A 23,967-nucleotide genomic window follows, 5' to 3' on the forward strand; every position below is an offset into this window, starting at 1 on the left:
TTGACTTTTTTGTTATTAGAAACTTCATGAACGGCTTTGATTGCTTAGATTAGTATTTATTTGCTTTAGCTTTGGTATTAGTGCGGCATATGGCGCAAGGGTAATTCTGTCTTTTTTGGGTTCAGGGTTTGCTTATAAATATAGCAATCCCATGTAGGTATGGCAATGATATTTTTATGAATAAAAATTTCTGCGTTTCTTACTCTTCTCTCTTTGGGTTGAAAAATCGAATTGGGTGCGAAGCCCTCCCTTCCTCGAAAGGCTAACTACTGTGGTGCGAATCCACATCTGCTCTAAATCATCTCCATCTTCTTGCACATCACCTCCATCACCCTCTACACCCCTTTCACCATCTATTTCTCCCTTTTTCGCATCCACGTTTTCTCCTACAATAGTGCACAAACAGATTTTCAGATTCTAGCCCATCTGAGGTGCTGAAACTTCGGCGGAGTACAACACACAGACATTGCGACGGATCGACGAGAAACTTGGTATGGAGGCAGCCCATCCCTGGCCGATCCTAGCCTAGAAGTTGGTTTCCGACTTTGTGGGCCCCACACACGTGCAGACGACTTGTCACACGTGCATCCAGGCCCATCTGCTGTCCAGCGCACGTGGTTCATCCCAGGTTCTCTTTTTCCTCTATTTCCTTCTCTTTTGACTAAAAAAATCCCTTAATCCAAATCCCTAACCCTAAAGAGTCCCAAATCCCAATTATCCGCAATTTTCAAACCTTAGATTTTCCCCCAAATTGAAACTTACTGAATCACTTGAGTTGGGAACAATCCTATGCAAGAATGGATGATTCTTACTCCTTTGGGCTTGTTTGGCTTATAATTTTATTTGATCCAGCCCTAAAATTGTGTAGGCTTGGACCCCCTTAGATTCCCCCTTTTTAAATGTTTGATAGTATGTAGGACGTGGAATTTTGTGACTGTTTAAAAGTGGTATAATCTCAAGCTTGACCTTTTGCATTCCATATTTAATTTCATGTCCTGCATCACAATATGTACATATGGTGCGCCAGAAGAGCATACAAAACATATACACACAAGTGCTCAAATAAAGACGCAGTTCACAATTACATATGTATCTCAAAACTCCCCCTCGAAGTTAGATCATAGATATCAAACATGCCCAACCTGTGCACTAAATGATACAAGGGATCTCGGGCGAGGGATTTAGTGAACAAATGAGCTAGCTACTCCCTTTTGTAGCCATCTTTTCATGGATGAATTGATATCCTATTTCAATATGTTTGGTGCGCTCATGAAACATAGGATTGATAGCAATATTAATGACAGCTTGATTGTCGCAGTACAAAGGAATTGGACTAGAAGGAGGATAACCAAGCTCTTGTAACAATATGCGAAGCCACATAAGTTCACACGTTGCATGGGTCATTGCTCTATATTCAGCTTTTACGATGGACCGAGCAACCACGAACTGCTTTTTACTTTTCCAAGTGACCAAATTGCCACCCACAAAGGTGCAATAGCCAAATGTAGATTGACGATCATGAAGACTACTGACATAGTCAACATTAGAGTAACCAAAGAGATGAAGATGATCATGTCGTTGAAATCATAAGCCTCGACAAGGAACCAATTTAAGATAATGGAGGATCTGATACACAGTAGAAAGATAGGCCATACGTGGTGCATGCATAAACTGACTGATGACGCATACCACAAACGAAAGGTCAAGCCGTGTAGTTGTCAAATCAATGAGGCGTCCAACTAAACGATGATACATGCCCGGATTAGGTGAGAGTTCACCATCATCAAGGCTAAGCTTCTGAGCAACATCCATAGGAGTGGCAACAGGTTGACACCCAAGCATGCCAATCTCAGATTAGAAATTGAGGGCATATTTTTGCTACAATAGAACAATTCCAGACATGGATCTAGCCACTTCAATACTAAGAAAGTAGCGAAGTGTACCCAAATCTTTAATAGCAAATCACGTTTGAAGAAAGGATTTGAAAGCAATAATGCCCTTGGCATTGTCACCGGCTAAGACAATATCATCTACATAGGCCATCAAAACCATAATCCCCATACTATGGCGACATCCGCTGACACATACTTCTACCCCTTATGGGATCGTGAATATTCCAGAAAGACACATTTTTTAGACCGATGACTTGTCATTATTGCCATCAAGTTTATTAACAAAACAAGTACAACGAAAAACTCTAGGAGACGAGTGAAAAGCTTTATCATGGGAATGGAGAAGCTTAAAGGAAGACTTATTGTGTAAAATCGTAGAAGGAATGCAATTAATAAGAAAGACAACAATAAGTAGAGCATAATCTAAAAAATGTTTCAGAACATTCATACCAAGGAGGAGCGCGTGCGAAACTTTGAGAAGATGGCTATTCTTCCTTTTGGCAACTCCATTTTGTTAAGGGGTCCTTGGACAAGAAGTCTGAGAAAAAAATTTAATGATCATGCAAAAATGTCAAGAAAGCTTTCGACATATATTCACTCCCATTTTCAAAATGAAGAACTTTAATCGGGTATTGAAATTGATTAACGGCTTTATTGTAAAAGGCGTTGAACATATCAAAAACTCCTTGCTTGAATTTCATAAGATAAATCCATGTCAGGCGAGAATGATCATCGATGAAAGAAACGAAGTATCTGTAACCTAGAATAGAATCAACACGCCTAGGGCCCTAAACATAAATGCGAATCAATTCAAAAGGTTTAGACTTCGCCGTAGTCGAGCTAGGAGGAAACACAATTCTATGATGCTTAGAAAACTCACAAGTATCATAACATAATGGTTTAACAGTAGAAATAGAAGGGAAATTAAGTCTTAGTCTTGATAAAGATGAATGCCCTAAACGACAATGCCATCTAGACATGGATTTCCTATCTAATGACAAAGCACTAATAGGACTAGTGGGGGTATCATCGTGGAAGTAAATTCCACCACGTTCATGGCCCCCACCAATCGTTTACTTTGTCTGGGGATCCTGAAATACACGACGAGAAGGAAAAAGATGTTATGGAACATTGCAATGATTTAGTAAGAGAACTAACAGACAACATATTCAATGGAAATGAAGGAACATGAAGAACAAAAGATAGCTGCATAGTAGGAGAAATGGTAATTGATCCAATCCCAGAGATGGGAGAGTGATTGCCATCGGCAACTATAACAAAACTAGGCTGACTAGTAGGTTCATAAGATTGGAATAGATGCAGCTTACTAGTCACATGAGACATAGCTTCAGAGTCAATGACCTAGGAGGGAGATGAGGAGCATGGAGTGTAGTACCTGACTGGGCTAAGGTAAACACTAGAAGAAGAGCTCGGATCATATGAGTGGCGGTGCATCAAGGCATCATATGCTTCTTGAGAGATGGTAACTGAATCACTTGAAGTCGGCACCTTGTGAGGCAATGCTGAAGGTTTGTGACGAGATTTCTTAGAACTAGATGACATGACACTTGCCATATAAGCACCTGCCTAGGAAGAGCGACCAACAATATCCTAATATTGATCAATTGTTAGTGTCACTGCAATGAGAACAAATATGGGAAGATCCATCACACCCACGACCACAAAAAATGCAGTTACCATGATCACCTCTTTCAGCGACTTGACCTCTGGATCTACTGCCATAACTAGGAGCATGGCTGGAACTTGAAGCCCGATAAGTAGAGCTCGAAAGGCAATTAGCAGCTATGAATGCAGATCTATCATCAACATGAATGACAGGTGTAGCGGAGGATGGGTCAATAACTATCTGAACAAGAGAGTAGATAACTGACAAAAAGAGGAAGGGCTCCATAGTTATGATCTAGCGATGAGTACTCTGATATTTTGAATTGAGTCCAGAGAGACTGCATGATCCGAGTCTCCTCAAGTTGTTGTCAGATTAGTTCATGATCTTGACTAGAATGAGATGGGAGAGTGATACATATTCAGTTCATCCCACATACCATGTAAGACAGTAAAGTACTTCAGGCTTCTAAATTCGTGTTGAAACTTAGATATGTCTGAAATCAACTTGTACACCCTAGATATATTACAATCTTCAGAATACATGTCTCGGTTGGTATTCCATATCTTCTTAGTCGACGCTAAAAACATAATTGAATTGCTAATGGTGCTCTCTATACTGTTTAGAAGCCAAGCCATGACCTGGTAATTTTCTTTAGTCTAGGTTTTAAATCCTTCATCAGTAGAATCTGGAAGATCATCCAAGATATAAGAAAGGCGCTCCCGTCCTCCCAAAAAAAGCTTTGACGGATTGGGCTCATTGTAAGTAATTGTTCCCATTTAACTTGACAGTTGTGATCAATGTGTGAGCATCAAAAGGCCCCATAAGGGCTCCAGTAGAAAGCTTATCTTCCATACTTGGTTAAAACTTTAAAAGAAGAATCCAAATCACACCAAAATGGCAAATACACCACAGCTCGAAAATCAGAACTTTCACATGCCAAACCCAAAAACTCAGAGGAAGAGTTAGAAAGATGCCTAAAAGGGTGTTGGACGCCAGCCTCCAGCTGAGTTCACACAAAAAAGGGGGGGAAAGGTCAAAAACACCATTACTGGACGCCAATTGTCCCCCAAAACCACTCCCCATGCAAACCAAAAAAAAAAAAAAAACAAACTCCTAGGGGTAGTCAATAACAATCAAACCGACCAACCCCCTTTTGATCTTCCTCAGAAAAACTTATCCAATTGAAAGAAAAATCAGAAAAACTCGAAATGGACCATTTCCGAAAAATACCTTGGGGGCTTCAAAACTCACTTTAATCTTGCTCAAAAAAATCCATAAAAATCACTATAATCCTTCTAAAATCAAGGTCTACCAAACCATATACTTCATTTGCTACATGGCCGTATAGATAGTACAAACGCTAATGTCGACCATATGGAAGCTGGTGTCAGCAAGATGCAACAACTACGAACAAAAGGGCAAGCTGAATCCAAGCTCTGATGCCAAGTTGAGTTAGGTTTGAGAAGAAATCAGTAGGAAGAGTGGAAGGGAAGGTGTTGAAAGAGAGAAGAGGAAAAGGGTGGTTAGGGCAATGGGTGTGTATGCTTTTCATGTTCATCTTGCCTGTTTAACTCTTCATTGAGGAGCTATGAAAAGATTGGATATTTTTGTATTTGGGGAGAAGATCAACTTAATGATTGTGCCGAGTCCTTAGCTCTATTGGGCAGTACTATTGGTTGAAACTTTAAGTTTCGGGATCACTGATCAATCTCATTGTTACCCACCAAAGAGAACTTAATTGAAGAAGCATGGTACATCAGTCAACATCTCTAGTCCAGCTAAAAAGATCATGATATTATTTTTATTTTTATTATTTTTTAATGTTTCAGAAAACAAAAATGAAAAAATTGTAGATATAAACTTATGTAGTTATATACTTTGTTACTTCGACAGCAATATTTAATTAAAACTTTCCTTTCTTTCTGTCGTAATTCTAGCTGAAGAGGATAAATACCAGATCCTTCGGAGAGCTGCAAAGCAGAATTGGGATGCAAAATGGAGCTATTATGAAGCTGTAAGTAGCTTATTCTAAGACTCATGGAAATTCAATATCTTTTCATTTTTATCAAGCATGCCTTTGCATTCCCCGTGTTACTTGTATATAGCTAAAAGAACATGTTAGTGCCCTTCCATGAAATTGAGAGGATCACTGGGTACTTTTGCAGGCTCTAGATGCATTTTTAAAGGGAGACCGTGCCCAAGCCAACTACTTTCTAGAAGAGGTATGTTTATTTATTTATTTTTATTGTAGTGTTATTATGATCAATGGACATTTACACTCAGATATGAAACAAATGAATGCAAGTATTTTTATTTCTTCTCAAATTTTTCGTTCACGATGCATCACAATTGCCACATCTGGATGTTGTTCTTTGTACATTATCCATTTGGATGCAATCTGATTGGGAATCACTTAGTTTCCCTCAAAAAAAATATGATTGAGTCTCAACTTGGAAAACCATTTAAGTCATGAAACATACTTCATTAGGATGAACCTTCTGATAGTCATTTTGGTTCTGGATAATGTCTTTCTTTTCTTCCTTTTCTTTTCATTAGGATTGTAGAAAACCATATAGTTCCTTTTCTTTTCCTTGTTCTGCTGTTCTTGATTCTTCAATCAGACTGTTACGAAAATGAAAATTGAAGGAAAATTTTTGTTAAGGAATCAGCATAGAAATTCCAGTTCTTACAAAGACTTTCAGTGTGTGTGTGTTTGTGTGTGGTTTTTGTTTTTTTTGGCAATAGTGAGTGTTAAATGCTTTGTCAATTGGTCATACTACCACATGATCCCCTTGAGTGATACTTTTTATCAGTGTTTCTAAACCTGAACTGGATTGCATCTGAACTGCCCTCTCCAAACATGTTAGGTTGCTAAAAGCCTTTTTTGGGAAGTAACTGTAAGCTCATCTGTGTACTGGTGCTAAAAGCCTTTATTTTAGTCATTTACCATGTAATGGGTCAGGCAGACTAGTTTGGACTGATTTGTCCTCAAAAGACAGTTTTAAGGCATTGCTTATTACCACAATGACTAATGCTGTTTGATATCTAGGGAAAAAATTATGATAAGAAGGCCAGAGAATTAGATGAAAAATCTTCTGGGGAGATTCTTGAAGTCAGGTTGGTGCATGTCAGGTTCTTGGTTTTGTTTCTTCTCTTGTTTATTATGAGGTTATCATAGAAGATGAGAAAATCCTACTTTATCTGAATGCAATTTTGATCATCAGAAAGAATGGTGTAAAAGATTTGCTCCCTCTGGACGTGCATAACTGTCAGCCAAAGGAGGCAATACATCTTCTGAAATTTCATCTCAAATCACTTGCTGGCATCACATGTGAGTAACTGCTTTCAGACAACTTTTGCATTTCAGTTTATTTTTGTCAGGTGACATCGAAATCTTGTTCTCAATCAGCTTTTCAGCAACTCAAGGTTATCATTGAGACCAATGCTGAGGATATCACCAAGGGTGCTCGAAAACGACGGGTAAGATAATAACTGATCTTGCATTTGAAGTTCTTTTCTTGTTTCAAGTGTCATAGAGCTGTCACATTTATCTTTGATTGGGAAGTTAAAAAAATGGATTCAGTCCATGTCTAAATTTCAATCTGATGCATTAAATCCATTTCAAATGCCATGGCTTGTGAATCTTAATATCTGAGAGCATTATTCTCAATTAGATATTAATATCTAGACAAAGAATCATATCGACATGTCAATATGTGAACATTATCCTCAACTATGAACTATCTAATTATGCCTATTATCCCCGCAATTTTGCCTGATTTCACAAAAATAAATATTTGAGACAATGGTTCATTCGGAATCTCCAGGTTGGTCGTGGCGGATACTGTCACGCCCCGAAATCCGGCACAAGATGCTCGACCCTGATCCCGCACTCGGGAGCACGACCTAATGATGCTATGTTTACATTCCATAATCCAAACACAAACCATTACATAATTCCCACCCACGAAATATATATCCATCTCAAAAACTAAAGAAATAAACATTAAACAGAAAGGAAATAAAATATCCATGTTTCAAAATATTAACTTATCTCCCCGAGAATCCAATGAGTAAAACTCCTGTTCCATGATTATTACAATAATCCCATAACTTTAAAAAGAAACTAAATCTAAATAAAAGGAAATAAAGCTATCTAGAAATCCTCTTCTCATGCTCCATGCTGAGTTCCTGTTCTTGAAATTTAAAATCCCAAACAGGTAAGCTGCGAAGCCTAATGAGTAAATCTCAACACAAGTTTAAAGAGGAAATAAATTCGATCTGAATAAAACATTTTTATTAAATCATTGCAAATCAATGACAAAATAAATGAATATTCCAATGTAATTCCATACAACATCAATCATGAATGAATATGCAAACTATGCAAAAGTATCCACATGCTTGTTTTAAAATCTAATGATTGTGAAATCCAATGACAAAATCATGGATGAATGAATAGCTATGCAGAAAGTAACTACCATACTCAATATGGTCGATCCCTTTGAACACCAGGGTTGTTTCACACTTGTCGGCTAACACTCTCGCCAAATACAACACCTGGCCTTGCAGTGGTCTTTTGCAATCTTGACATGCTCACTCACCTGGACTTGCTATCCTGGTATTTTGCAATCTAAATATGCTCGCCCACCTGGTCTTGCAATAGAGGTTCCAAATGGTACCAATTGGGCTTCTGGGACTATCAACCTAAGGGTCTTGATCGCCCTACCTATTTATGCTTTTAAGGATTTTCAACCTAGGAGACTCGATTGCCCCACCTATTTGCTTTAGGGATTTTCAATCCAAAGGACTATCACTTCACTTATTTTTCGATGTCCCAAACATAATAATAAACCTCATGATGTCTAGTGATGCATGATTCACATGATATGTCTCTTTCCAAATTCAATATTTCAAAAAGGGCATCCCTTAATCAAAACCATAATACAATACAATGTAACTAACCCCATCATGATTTTAGAATATGCAGGTCATCATGCACAATCATCCCTTTACCAAAACCTTAGATTTTAAAGCATCCCTTCATAGATTGTAGCTTTGTGTTTACTCCCACCTTCTCGTCTTGGCAATAAAAAAGTAGTGTTAACTGCAAACAACATACACCACCGGATCTCTTCCTTTAAAATTTTCATTGAAGTCCAATGATGAGGACATCATGCGCATGCCCCCCACCCTACGCACATATTCAAGGAGGAAGGAGCCCCACTTTCAATCTGGATTAACGACGACATCTTTGGAGGGCCTCACAGTTAAGGGCTGTACTATGGAGCATTGGAGTGCACCCGATCATCATATAGATTCCACCATCGGATCTCATGATCGTGGCCCACTACCTTAGATGATCAAGGATTTTGAGTTTTGACTATTCTCGTTATTAGAAACATTATGAAGACTTTGATTGCGTAGATTAGTTATTATTTTATTTACTTCAGCTTTAAGTATTAGTGTGTGCCAGTGTTTTACATAGCGGTAGCGTGATGCGTAGCACTCAACCCTCTATAGCGTGTAGTGTACCGGCCGTAACGGTAACTTTTTTTTTTTTTCATTTTTAGCTCATTTTTTGCTGTTTTTTTGAAACCTTTTGCTTCCAAACTGTTTTTCACTCCTTCTACTACTAATTTCGACCAACCTTAGCTAGGTATTTGAGATAAAAACACATTATATTACAGATTTTTTTGAATCAAAGCTCGGTGGGCCATTTTTCAGAAATTCGTCAAAAATAGGTATTTATACTTTTCTATTTTAATCATGTCATATGATGTGTTAATCATAGTAGAACATGTTAATGTACATTTTACAGATTTGGGGTACCATTTAATAATTTTTTAATATTTTTTTCTATTTACGCATGAATTTTGGCCCCTTTTTTTAAAATTCGAAAAATCAATTTTTAATGGTTGTTTTGCTGTTTTAATCATTCCATTTGATGTGTTAATCATAGTAGAACATGTTAATGTGCATTTTACAGAATTGGGGTGGCATTTTATATTTTTTAATATTTTTTTCTATTTACGCATTTATTTTGGCCCTTTTTTTGAAAATTCGAAAAATCATTTTTTAATGATTCTTTTGCTGTTTTAATGACGTCATATGATGTGTTAATCATAGTAGAACATGTTAATGTGCATTTTACAGATTTGGGGTGCCATTTTATATTTTTTTCTATTTACGCATTTATTTCGGCCCTTTTTTTGAAAATTCGAAAAATCATTTTTTAATGATTCTTTTGCTGTTTTAATGACATCATATGATGTGTTGATCATAGTAGAACATGTTAATGTACATTTTACAGATTTGGGGTGCCATTTTATATTTTTTTCTATTTACGCATTTATTTCTGCCATTTTTTTGAAAATTTGAAAAATCATTTTTTAATGATTCTTTTGCTATTTTAATGATGCCATATGATGTGTTAATCATAGTAGAATATGTTAATGTGCAATTTACATATTTGGGGTGCCATTTTATATTTTTTATATTTTTTTCTATTTACGTATTTATTTCGGCCCTTTTTTTGAAAATTCGAAAAATCATTTTTTAATGATTCTTTTGCTGTTTTAATGATGTCATATGATGTGTTAATCATAGTAGAACATGTTAATGTGCATTTTACATATTTGGGGTGCCATTTTATATTTTTTTTATATATTTTTTTCTATTTACGCATGAATTTTGGCCCTCAAAAATAATTGCAAACACCTAAATGTAAGATATTTTCATATTACATTCATTCTAATATATCTATCATTGATAGTAGATAGTTAGAAAATTAAATATATGAATTTTGTAGTCAAATTCAGGTTATCTGGTTCATAAATTCATCAGATAGTTCGATACAACTTCTCACCAAAGAGTGGACCGTTACACCACCATAAACATGTTCCAATTTATAAATGAATGCATATTTGGAATGCTTAGAATATTCCGGATTTAATCCATATTTTTTCATATTTTTTTGACAAAAATTTTTTTTTGCACCGTTACGGGCCGTTACGCCCCCGTATCACCGTTACGCCCCCGTATCCGTATCGGTTTTGGAGGTCACCGTTACGCCAACCGATACCGATACGGGACACCTTGCATTAAACAGAAAGGAAATAAAATATCCATGTTTCAAAATATTAACTTATCTCCCCGAGAATCCAATGAGTAAAACTCCTATTCCATGATTATTACAATAATCCCATAACTTTAAAAAGAAACTAAATCTAAATAAAAGGAAATAAAGCTATCTAGAAATCCTCTTCTCATGCTCCATGCTGAGTTCCTGTTCTTGAAATTTAAAATCCCAAACAGGTAAGCTGCGAAGCCTAATGAGTAAATCTCAACACAAGTTTAAAGAGGAAATAAATTTGATCTGAATAAAACATTTTTATTAAATCATTGCAAATCAATGACAAAATAAATGAATATTCCAATGTAATTCCATACAACATCAATCATGAATGAATATGCAAACTATGCAAAAGTATCCACATGCTTGTTTTAAAATCTAATGATTGTGAAATCCAATGACAAAATCATGGATGAATGAATAGCTATGCAGAAAGTAACTACCATACTCAATATGGTCGATCCCTTTGAACACCAGGGTTGTTTCACACTTGTCGGCTAACACTCTCGCCAAATACAACACCTGGCCTTGCAGTGGTCTTTTGCAATCTTGACATGCTCACTCACCTGGACTTGCTATCCTGGTATTTTGCAATCTAAATATGCTCGCCCACCTGGTCTTGCAATAGAGGTTCCAAATGGTACCAATTGGGCTTCTGGGACTATCAACCTAAGGGTCTTGATCGCCCTACCTATTTATGCTTTTAAGGATATTCAACCTAGGAGACTCGATTGCCCCACCTATTTGCTTTAGGGATTTTCAATCCAAAGGACTATCACTTCACTTATTTTTCGATGTCCCAAACATAATAATAAACCTCATGATGTCTAGTGATGCATGATTCACATGATATGTCTCTTTCCAAATTCAATATTTCAAAAAGGGCATCCCTTAATCAAAACCATAATACAATACAATGTAACTAACCCCATCATGATTTTAGAATATGCAGGTCATCATGCACAATCATCCCTTTACCAAAACCTTAGATTTTAAAGCATCCCTTCATAGATTGTAGCTTTGTGTTTACTCCCACCTTCTCGTCTTGGCAATAAAAAAGTAGTGTTAACTGCAAACAACATACACCACCGGATCTCTTCCTTTAAAATTTTCATTGAAGTCCAATGATGAGGACATCATGCGCATGCCCCCCACCCTACGCACATATTCAAGGAGGAAGGAGCCCCACTTTCAATCTGGATTAACGACGACATCTTTGGAGGGCCTCACAGTTAAGGGTTGTACTATGGAGCATTGGAGTGCACCCGATCATCATATAGATTCCACCATCGGATCTCATGATCGTGGCCCACTACCTTAGATGATCAAGGATTTTGAGTTTTGACTATTCTCGTTATTAGAAACATTATGAACAGCTTTGATTGCGTAGATTAGTTATTATTTTATTTACTTCAGCTTTAAGTATTAGTGTGTGCCAGTGTTTTACATAGCGGTAGCGTGATGCGTAGCACTCAACCCTCTATAGCGTGTAGTGTAAATACGTAACGTGTAGCATAAGCTGCACGATACTTCTATTTTTTAATTTAAAAATATGACAAATATAATAAATAGTGGAAAAAAAAGGGAAATAATATAAAAATGCTTAAAAGATGATTGATTCATTTGATCAACTATAAGCATGTTCAAAAAAGTTATTAGTTATCATTTATCGAAAGCCAATCCACATATATAAGCCAAATCAAATAATTATCACATCAACAACTTTCTAGGCAAACCACTTTAATTAATAATGTCTAATTGAAACCACAAGTCACAATTATGAAAAGAAATAAAAATCCCATAGGTTAAAAGTATCAAGAACAATACAAGTGTCACATTCCTCAACATTAGAAACAAAGAAAACGTGAAAAAATAATAAAAAACTGAAATAGTAAAAAAATACATTGTAGCTTATGCTACGGACGCTACGTAGCTGTAGCGTATGCTAGGATTTACGCTATTTGGGACACTACATAGCGCTACAGCCACGCTACGCTACGTAGTGTACGCTACGGGCGCTATTTGAAACACTGGTGTGCGCACATGACGCAAGGGTAAAGTTGTCTTTTGGGGTTTAGGGTTTTCTTATAAATAAGCAACGCCATGTAGGTATTTTTCAATGAAGTTTATGAATAAAAATTCTGCGTTTTTTCTTCTTCTCTATCTCTTTGAGTTGAAGAATCGAATTAGGTGCGAAACCCTCAATTTCTCGAAGGGCGAACTACCGTGGTGCGAAGGCACGAGCATCTCAAATCATTCCCACTTCTTTGCACCCCAACATCCATCATCTTCTACATCCCTCCCATCTTCAGATTCACCCTTTCTTATACCCAACTTCTCTTCTACAACAAATTTTCAGATTCTGGCCCATCAAAGGGGCTGAAACTTCGGTGGAGCACCACACACAAACCGTGCATCGGATCGACATGAAATTTGGCATAGAGGCAGCCCTACTTTGGCCGATCCTAGCCTAGTAGTCGCTTTCCGACTTTGTGGGCCCCACACGTGCGGACGAGTGGTCACGCACGTGCACCCAGGGCCAGCTGCTGTCCAGGCACGTGGCTCATCTTAGGTTCCATCTTTCCTCTATTCTCCTCCTCTTTAGCCTTAAATTCAGGCCCTTAACCCTAGAGAATCCCAAATCTCAATTATCCCAAAATTTGCAAACCCTAGATTTTTCCCTGAATTGAAACATGGTGAATCTCTTGATTTGGAGAACAATCCTTTGCAAGAATGGATGAATCTTACACTCCTTTGGGCTTGTTTGGTTTATAATTTTATTTGATCCAGCCCTAAACTTGCGTAGGCTTGAACCCCCATAGATTCCCCTTTTTGAATATTTAATCATATGTAGGATGTGGAATTTTGTGATTGTTTAAAATTAGTATGATTTAACGCTTGAACTCTTGCATATCATATTTAATTTCATGTCCTGCATCAAATTTGGTATCAAAGCCTAGGTTTTTTTTTTTTTTTTTTTATAGGGGAATGCATTGCATATTTAAGGTTCAGTTTATTTATGTCCATTATGCATCAAGTCTCATCATATAGGGCTGTTTAGGACCCATAATTCACAATATGGGCTACTGAATTTTCTGTTCTCAGAAAATCTCCAAATTTCATGGCTGAATTTTCTGTTAACAAATTATTTGGGCAGTTATATTGCTGGAATTTTAGTAGCGTTGTCTAGTTTCCTTCATATAGAGTCCTATAGGATCATTTAGTCCGATTTAGATGCATATAATTGCATTAGAGGGTCTTTGAGTTGAGTGAGTGGTTGTATGCCCACACGTACTGGTCATAGTTTTGGTTTGCACTCTACGCTAAACATGGAGCAATTGCAAGAGTCCATAAACAACATAACCCGGTAGTTTGAGTATTTGGGTAGGCGCTTGGAATAATGTATTGACCAACGCTTGGATCCGCTTAATTTATGCGTTACTCAACTAGAGACCTCCACCCGGGCAAACCCCGCCATTAGGGAAGATGCCCAATCTCAGACAAGTCATCAGGAGGATAGACAAGGGAATGAGGGTGGCCAAAGAAATGGTCATGGCTTTGGCCATGGGAACATCATGATCATTATGACCCAGATGCACAACTCCTTAAGGGAGTTAGAGTAGAGGCCCCTACGTTTAATGGCTACTTGGACCCTAAAACTTTTTCTAGATTGGTTGACAGACATGGACCACTATTTTGAGTGGTACAACATGTCGGATGCTCGTCGAGTCCGATTTGTCAAAATGAAGCTTGTGGGCTACTGCGGAGCGAAAGAAAAAAAGGTTGAGGGAGCCCCCAATAGTCCATTAAGGAGAAATGAAAGAAATTTTGAAGGAGAAGTACCTCCCTTTCTCTTATCACTTGAGGTTGTTTGAAGATTAGCAGTCTCTTCGATAAGGTTCCATGATTGTAGCTGAATACATTGAGAAGTTCGAAGAGTACTCGACCCGGTGTGAAGTTGAAGAGGATCCCGTACTCACTCTTGCTCGATTTAAGACGGGCCTCTGTTCTGACATTAGGAGAGAGTTGCTCGCCAAGGACATAGAAACTCTTGAACAGATGTATCAAGTAGTGTTGGAGGTCGAGCAATACCTCAAAGCATCTGTGGGAAGGCGGTTTGAGTCTCGTGATTCGGGCACTAAGGCCAACCTTTCTGGGGCTAAGCCTGACACTGGATATCAATACAAGCATTCCAGTTGTTCTCAGTCTAGGCCTAATGATGATAAGTGTAAAGGAGTTGTAGGGTCTAGCTCGCGCAAAAGCGATGCGGCTAGGTGTTTTAAATGTTAGGGGTTTGGTCACTTTGCCCACTAGTGTGGCACGAAAGATGGCACCAAGGTATTCCTTGTTGATAGGCAAGTAGAAGTACTGCCCCTAGAAAGTGATGGTGAGGAGTTGCAAGATGATCGTGGTTAGTGGTAGTTGTGCTAATGTGACATCAATCGACACCGAGTCGTTTGGGCTTGAAGCTTGAATCTCATCCTCAACCTTATAGTGTCTTGGGTTGATGAGACTTCCATTCCAGTCTTGCACCGTTGTTTTGTTCCTATTCAGTTTTGATCATATAAAGACACTCTGGTGTGATGTTGTTCCCATAGATATTGGCCACATCATTTTGGGTAGGCCTTGGCTCTATGATAGGGATGTCACCATATTTGGTCGTTCGAATGTGTGTACATTTTGGTTTGAGGGCAAGAAAGGCAAGTTAAATCCTCTCCCACCCAAGAACACGACTGGAAAGGAGTTCACCACAAAGAGTGGTGTGAGTGGATCAAAGGAATTAAAAGAATTAAAGGAATCGAAGTCCAAGTCTAAGCCTCTCCGTATTCTAAATGCCAAATACTTTGAGCAAGAGACTGAGTCGGACTCGATGGTGTACGCCCTTGTGGCTAGGGAGAGTGCACCAAAGGCTAGTGTAAAGTTACCCACTGAGGCCATTCCAGTAGTGGATGAGTTTCGTGATATCTTTCCTGATGAGCTTCCCCTATGAGGGACATACAACACGCCATTGATTTAGTCTCTGGGGCGACTCTACCAAACTTCTCTCATTACAGAATGAACCTAAAGGAGCATGCAAAGATGAAGAGGCAGATTAGTGAGCTCCTAGAAAAGGGTTTCATTCGAAAGAGCATGAGCCCGTGTGTCTTGTCCGCTCTTTTTACACCTAAGAAGGATGACACATGGAGGATGTGTGTTAATAGTAGGGCCATCAACAAAATCACAATCAAGTATTGGTTTCCCATACTGCGTCTTGATGACATGTTGGATATGATGGCCAACGCTACTATCTTCTTGAAAATTTACCTCAAAAGTGGTTATCACCAAATCCGTGTACGCCCTGGCGACGAGTGGAAGACGGCCTTCAAGACGAAGGATGAGTTATATGAGTGGCTAGTCATGCCTTTTGGGCTGACTAATGCCCCATGTACCTTCATGCGTGTGATGACCCAAGTGTTGAGGCCCTTCATGGGGAAGTTCTTGGTCATCTACTTTGATGATATCCTGATTTATAGCATGACCAAGGAACAAAGGATCCTTAGAGCCAAAAAATTGTAAGTCAACTTAAAGAAGTGTGCGTCTATGACTAACAGTGTTATCTTCTTAGGTTTTGTTGTGTTAGCTGAGGGTATGTCGGCAGATCCCAAGAAGGTCAAGACCATCATCAATTGGCCTGAACCACACAGTATTCACGAGGTGCGCAACTTTTACGGCTTGACCACCTTCTATAGACGGTTCATTCGAGGCTTTAGTTCCATTATGGCTCCCATCACGGATTGCATAAAAAAGGAGAGTTTCAATGGACGAAGGCAGCCTCAAAGGCCTTCAAGGAGATAAAGGTTAAGATGACCAAAGCTCCAGTCACGCTACTTCCGGATTTTATGAAACTTTTTGAAGTCGCATGTGACGTGTCAGGAGTCGGTATAGGAGGAGTATTTAGTCAGCAAGGGCACCCTGTCGCCTTCTTTAGTGAGAAATTGAATGAGGCGAAGCAAAAATACTCCACCTATGACAGAATTCTATGTGGTAGTGCAATCGTTGCGCCACTGACATCATTATCTATTGCCGCAAGAATTCGTTTTGTTCTCAGATCACGAGGCCTTGAGATATCTGAACTCTCAGAAGAAATAAAACCCTAGGCACGCCAAGTGGGTCTAGTTCCTTCAAGAGTATACTTTTGTGCTTAAGCACAAGGCTGGTGTAGAGAATAAGCCTGCCGATGCGTTGAGTCGTCGATTTGCGTTACTCAATGCCATAAGTGTCGAAGTCACAGGGCTTGAGGGTGTTCGAGAGGATTATTCTAAGTGCCCAGATTTTGGAGTTGTGTACGCATCGTTGTTAGAGAGTCGCACCTCCCTCTGCGATTTTCTTGTTTGGGAGTTACATTTAGGAGGGGTTGCGAGTCATTTTGGTCGAGACAAGACCATTGCCCTTGTGGATGACAGATTTTATTGGCCAAGCCTCAAGCGAGACGTGGCCAAAATTATAGGGTAGTGTCGTACTTGTCAACTGGCAAAGCAGAAAAAGCAGAATACGGGGCTCTACACACCTTTGTCAGTTCTATTCGCCCATTAGGAGGACATCAGTATGGACTTCGTGCTTGGGTTTCCGAAGACCATTCGAAAACATGATTCCATATTTGTTGTCGTGGACCATTTTTCTAAAATGGCCCACTTCATCCCTTGTTCGAAGACTTCTGACACATTCCATGTTGCCAAATTGTTCTTTAGTGAGGTTGTCAAACTTCATGGGTTACCCAAAATCATGGCGTCTGACCGTGACGTACGGTTCATGAGTTATTTTTAGAAGACACTATGAGATATGATGTGTACTAGGCTACAATTTTCTTCTGCCTACCACCCTTAGACTGATGGGTCAGACTGAGGTGGTTAATAGGAGTCTAGGAAATTTGCTCGGGTGTTTAGTGGGGGAGCACACCGGGACGTGCGACATTGCACTACCTATTACCGAATTTACATATAATAGTTTTGTCAATAGATCCACAGGTTTAAATCCTTTTGAAGTCGTTACTAGTTATAAACCTAGAAAGCCTATTGATCTCGTCCATATGTCCATCCCATAGGCCATCAGAGTCTGCAGAGTCTTTTGCACATCATATTCATTCATTGCATCAAGAAATCAGGCGAAAGATCGATACTAGTAATGAATATTACAAAATATCTACAGACCAACATAAACGATTCAATGAATTCAATGTAGGGGACTCTGTGATGGTCCGCATCAGGCCAGAGTAGTACCCTCGGGGAGTCGTTCGTAAATTACATGCACTTAGCGCTGGACCATTCAAAATTATAAAATGAAACAGTCCCACTGTGTATGTAGTAGATCTTCCACCTTCCTTGGGAACTAGTTCCACATTCAATGTGGAGGATCTAGTTGCATTTCAGGGGATCACTGATACATTGTCCAGCCTTTCACCTAACCATCCTCATTCCCCAGACCTTTCCCTTGATCCATGGCCCATTCCGGACTCGTCTTCCCAGCCTCTACCTCCCATACCTACCCTTCTCACACTCAGAGAGGAGATAGAGGATATTCTAGACCATCAGATAGTATTGACGTTGGATGGCGGCTTTCAAAAGTTCATTGTCAAGTGGAAGTCACGCCTAGCTTCTGACAGTACGTGGCTCACTTAAGAGGAGCTTTAAAGACTTGATCCTGATATCTTAGAGCGGTTCAAGAGTTTTGTTTTTTCCAGTGGCGAAATCTTCACAGCCGGGGAGAGTTGATGGGGACATCATGCCCACACCCCCCACCCTACACACATATTCAAGGATGAGGAGGGCCCCACTTTCGATCTGGATCGACGATGACATCTTTGGATGGTATCACAGTTAGGGGTTGTGCTATGGAGCATTGGAGTGGACCCGATCATCATATAGATTCTACCATTGGATCTCATGATCGTTACCCACTACCTTAGATGATCTAGGATTTTGAGTTTTGACTATTCTCGTTATTAGAAACATCATGAACATCTTTAATTACGTAGATTAGTTATTATTTTATTTGCTTCTGCTTTAAGTATTAGTGTGCGCACATGGCACAAGGGTAAAATTGTCTTTTGGGGTTCAAAGTTTTCTTATAAATAAGCAACCCTATGTAGGTATTTTTCAATAAAGTTTATGAATAAAAATTCTGTGTTTTTCTTCTTCTCTATCTCTTTGGGTTGAAGAATCGAATTGGGTGCGAAACCCTCCCTTTCTCGAAGGGCTAACTACCGTGGTGCGAAGCTACTACCATCCCAAATCATTCTCACTTCTTTACACCCCACATCCATAATCTTCTACAACCCTCCCATCTTTATATTCATCCTTTCTCATATCCAAGTTCTCTTTTAGAATAGATTTTCAGATTCTGGCCCATCAGAGGGGCTGAAACTTCAGCGGAGCACCACGCAGAAACCGTGCATCGGATCGACACGAAATTTGGCATGGAGGCAGCCTTACCCTGGCCAATCCTAGCCTAGGAGTCGCTTTTTGACTTTGTGGGCCCCACACGTGCGTACGAGTGGTCACGCACATGCACCCAGGGCCAGCTACTATCCATGCACGTGGCTCATCTCGGGTTCCATCTTTCCTCTATTCTCCTCCTCTTTAGCCTTAAATCCAGGCCCTTAACCCTAGAGAATCCCAATTATCCCAAAATTTACAAACCCTAGATTTTCCCCTGAATTGAAACATGGTGAATCTCTTGAATTGGGGAATAATCCTTTGCAAGAATGGATGAATCTTACACTCGTTTGGGCTTATTTGGTTTATAATTTTAATTGTTCCAGCCCCAAACTTGTGTAAGCTTGAACCCCCATAGATTCCCATTTTTGAATATTTAATTGTATGTAGGATGTGGAATTTTGTGATTGTTTAAAATTGGTATGATCTAAAGCTTGAACTCTTGCATATCATATTTAATTTCATGTCTTGCATCATCCAAATGTGGAATGCATATTAAAAAGAAGTACAAGGAACAAAAATAATACATAAGAAATACAAAAAAATAAAGAAGAAAGTGCTTTGTCCCAAGGGCCTGTTTGGGTATGTAGAAAAAAAAAAAGAGTTTCCCTTCATGGAAAAAAAGGTAGAATGGAAACATTTTCGTGTATGCTATTTGGAAACTCTTTTTATCAAAATCTACAATAGTGAAGAGAAAGATTGGGTGGCTGTGATCATTTTTTGTGATTTTATTTTTGATAGGCCATCCACATTAGTGCCTGCCAGATGTGTGTATTGTTCCGCCATCTCCCTTGCCTCATGGGTCCTTCTATGTGCAGGAAGGGTGGAGAAGGGAGAGGGTTTGGGGAAAGGAAATCTTTGCTTTGAAAAGGTCAAAGGAAAATTAAGAAAAAGTAAAGGAAAAAGAAAGAAAATTTCCAAGAGGGTTTGAGTTGAGAAACGTTTATTGTCTGGTTTTCTTGGAAAATGAGGTGGGTAAAGCATTTTCTATGCCTAAAGAAAGTAAAAGTATCCGCTTCTTGGAAAAAGTTATCTTCCAAAATTTCTTTCTATACTCCCAAACAGGCCCCAAAAGAATTATACGATCCTTGACCTACGGTTGCATGAGGCGTGAAGTCAAGCGACAACACATTCTCGTGCAGGAGTAGGTAAGCATCTTTTTCAAAATTTTAGCAAGTACAAATATCTAGGATTAAGATTGGGTGTGCAATTCCAAATGATGATTCAAAAGTGGGAACAATACCTGGGTTGAAGGTTCATGCAGCTAAGCATCCTACTGAAAAATATGTAGCATCCTGGGATTTTGAGATTTCATGATGTGGTTCGCCTGGCCAAAATTCATCAATCTTATTGCAGCCACTGTGCACGTCCATGTACCAAAATCTCCACTGTTGCATGGCACACATCACACATTGGCACACATGTCTCACGCTAAATGCGTTGTTGGTGGACTTTCCACATTAAAAAGAAAAAAAAAAAACTACGAAAAAAGAAAATCACAACTGAGATATGGCTAGTTACTCTTGATATTTGTATTAACAGATGGTGAAGTTTCTGGAGAAGGAATCCATTAAGTGGACTGAAGAAGAGGGGAATCCTGGGACCATTTTGATCCGTGTGGATGAAATCGACCCGAAAAGTCTTAGTTTTGCTTAATCTGCAGCGATCACGGTGCACTGATCAGGCAAACACGCTGTGATAAATTTTGGAGGTTATTGAAATTTCAGCTTACTGATTTTTATTGTTTGATAGACAGCTTTGAGCTCCCCCCACCGTTTTCTTATGGACAGATGCAATAGAGGCATGCAATTGCGCACATATAGAGTTTGGAAACAATGTTTTGTAGGCGGCTTTTTGATGGGGTCCGCTTTCGAGTTTGTAAGGGTTGCCAGCCAACCATGCTGTAAGGGAAAGGCTGAGGTTTTTGCATAATGTGTTGGGAGTAACAAGAAACTGCAAGTTCTTTGTGGATGTTTTGGCACTCTCTCTATGCATCTGTGGTTACTTTCTACACTTCCTGAGAATTTGAAAATTAAATAAATGGAAAAAAAAAAAAAAAAAAAAAACTTTTCTTTTGAAACTGCAGTAAAAGATTAGTATAAGAATGCCTAATTTCAAGAATATCTTGCCTAGGGATGTCTGTGGTATCATTCTCCCCCTTTTTTTAGTTGGGGGTGCATGCATTCTACATGCGGCATGTGCCTCTGTCAATCCAGACTGTCCGAGCTATGAGGCCCATTACAGATGGAGGAAAGATTGTAAATTATTGTGATTGAATGTTTCCAAGTCTTGGATCAGTGGCCATCAAATTTACGGGTAAAATAAAGTGGCCGAGATTTACATTCAATGGACGGAGAAAGATGGTGAAGCTTGTCTGATCAGTGATTTTCTGACTATTTTCTGACCACACTGATGTCTAACCCCTTGCTAATTGCCAAGAGCTAACTTGGATGTATCTTGCCTCTTTTATGTGCATTGACTTCTAACATAGCCTAATCAAATAGTGCTCCTTGTGGCAACCATAATGGATTGGTTGGCATTAGGAATGCAACTCGACCCGACCCAACCCAAAGTCCTCTATAATTGACCCAACCTGACCTGATCCAACCCAACTACTAGTGATTATTTCTGACCCGATGTAAGCTGACCTGAATTTGCTTAACCTGAACTCAATCTGAGGAGCTTGACAACCCGGCCCTGTGGATAGCTACTGCAAAACTTCCGCCGAATGGAAAGAAATCCTAACCCGCAGTAGGCGTCCCACGATTAGGTGGTTCAGGAAGAGAAGGAAAAGGACCAAATCTTCTTAGATCTTGGAAGAACTCTGGCATGATCACTGAACCAAGGCCCCATTTGTACAAATTGAAATCCCGGTATGTACTGTAGTAATTCTCTGCCCTACCTGAAAATGCGCAACTCTCCATTGAGAGTGTCATTTGTGCATTCTGTTCAAGTGGGGTCCACTGTATTGATCCAGGCTGTTCATCCGGTGAGCTTGCCACTCGTGCATGCTGTTGCAAGAAAACAGCCCCAACTGGCGAAAGCGGATTTCGTCCGTTGCAAGGACCTGTCAGATTGTGTGGAGGCCCACTGTGATGTATTTGTTAATCCATGCCGTCCACTTGAGTGTTGGATCTACCTCAATTTTGGGCTCATACCTTGACATGATCTGAGAAAACAGATGGACAGCGTGGATAAACAGATACTTCAAAGTGGGCCTCCACACAGATCTGGCCGGTCCTTGCCAAGTCCGGGCAGGGGCCGGAAGCAATCGGCTTCCCTAACTGAGAATCACAGGCGTTTGTTTTTCAACTGAAAATAGATGGCTGAATAGATTGCATTGCCAACTGCAATGGGCGAGATGCTTTTCTCTCGAAGTCAACCTGATAGGGCCCACTCGATATACAATCTTGATTGACACATCAACCTGGACATAGGATGGCCCAAAACTTTTACAGATTGGAGTCGGGTCGAGCCAGTATTGTGTTGGTAGAGAGAGCCCTTGGGGCATAAAATAAAAAAAGCCCCAGGCTTATCAGCTGTTCTACATTTCAGTGCGGCCGACCTTCAAACCTAAGCATTAAGCCTAAGCAACCCAGGCCCAGCCCAATAATTTATGAGACCTAAATGTCAGGACTGGGTCTAACACATGCAACTTGGATCAGACGCTGGGCCATCCACCACCTAATCCGATTTGAACGACCACCAACAGTCCGTGTATATGCTCACTTGGCATGCAGCCCTTTTCCAACGTCTAACCTATACAAAATTGGACCTTGCCATGACGATCACCTATAGTGAAAATCAGGCTAATACTCGATAGTTGGGCCATTCGTGTACATTTGAGTAACAGAATGGGTGAATCACCTATTTCAATGAAATGGCCCACAAGATGAGTTATCTGGCTTGATTGGTGTCCAAGCCGATCATCTCCATCGGTTGGATTGGACCAACATCAGATGATTCTAACCCCTAATAAACGGTTGTGGAGAAAGACAAAAAAAAAGTGGCATGTCACATACATGGTGGGTCCTATTTTATCACCAGCCTGGATCATCAGAACATGGGCCCCACCTACACAAAATAGATGCATCATGAAACTCCCCACTGATGTATGCAAGGACTTAAAACCAGGCATGATCTTTGTCATGTGAATACTAGAGGTCATGTTGCGCCACACTTGGAAAAGACCCGCAAGCCTACGGCAAGAGATTTCCAGAATGGGGCCCAAAGGTGTGATTGGCCACTTATTGCGCAACTAAGCAATGTTTTCCTCGCTGTCTCCATCGTAGCATTAGCTAAAAAAAAACAGATTTGAACGTTTTTAATCATCGCCAAGGAGCTTCGTGCCCTGTCTGCATGGAATTTGGATTGCCAAATTGAAAACATGGCCCGTCTCCTTGATGAGCCCCACATGGATCACACATGGACTGAAAATCTCTACACCAGACAACCCCAACTGAGAACCTGCAAATGGATCAGGAGCATAAACAGGCAACAACTAACACTTTAAGGACAGACAATTGGTCGACTGGATACCTCTTGTACCAGTTTTTTTTTTTTTTTTTTTTTGGCCAGGGAAATCCAAAGGACTGAGATCAATGATCGGACCACCCACATGGGGTCATGGTCATCAGGGAGATTTTTCAGGCATAGTTCAAAAACCTGAAACTCAACTTGATGTTCAGTTAGATCAGGTCGACTCAAAAGAACTATTAAATTGACTTTTGACTCAGGGCATGTTCCACATTCATAGGGAACATCAGACCAAAATCATTTGGATCAGCATAAAAATGGGCCACACTTGTAGAATCTAAAGAACAAAACAGAAAGTAAACAAAA

At 39.6% G+C, this 23,967-nt stretch overlaps 1 protein-coding gene across 3 annotated transcripts in view; it reads left to right on the forward strand.

Annotated features, from left to right (window-relative positions):
• The window catches only part of LOC131226291 (putative nuclear RNA export factor SDE5), a 66,623-nt gene extending 45,485 nt beyond the window's left edge, over positions 1-21,138 (forward strand). For all 3 annotated transcript variants that reach the window (XM_058222101.1, XM_058222100.1, XM_058222099.1), the window contains 6 exons: positions 5,457-5,533; positions 5,685-5,741; positions 6,569-6,636; positions 6,744-6,850; positions 6,929-6,999; positions 20,668-21,138. In XM_058222101.1, coding sequence (XP_058078084.1) covers positions 5,457-5,533; positions 5,685-5,741; positions 6,569-6,636; positions 6,744-6,850; positions 6,929-6,999; positions 20,668-20,781 — 494 coding nt within the window. In that variant the 3' untranslated portion in view covers positions 20,782-21,138. The remainder of the gene's footprint in view (positions 1-5,456; positions 5,534-5,684; positions 5,742-6,568; positions 6,637-6,743; positions 6,851-6,928; positions 7,000-20,667) is intronic.
• Positions 21,139-23,967: the final 2,829 nt, after the last annotated feature.

This window comes from Magnolia sinica, chromosome 14 (assembly GCF_029962835.1).
Source record: "Magnolia sinica isolate HGM2019 chromosome 14, MsV1, whole genome shotgun sequence".
NCBI classification, from domain to species: Eukaryota; Viridiplantae; Streptophyta; class Magnoliopsida; order Magnoliales; family Magnoliaceae; genus Magnolia; species Magnolia sinica.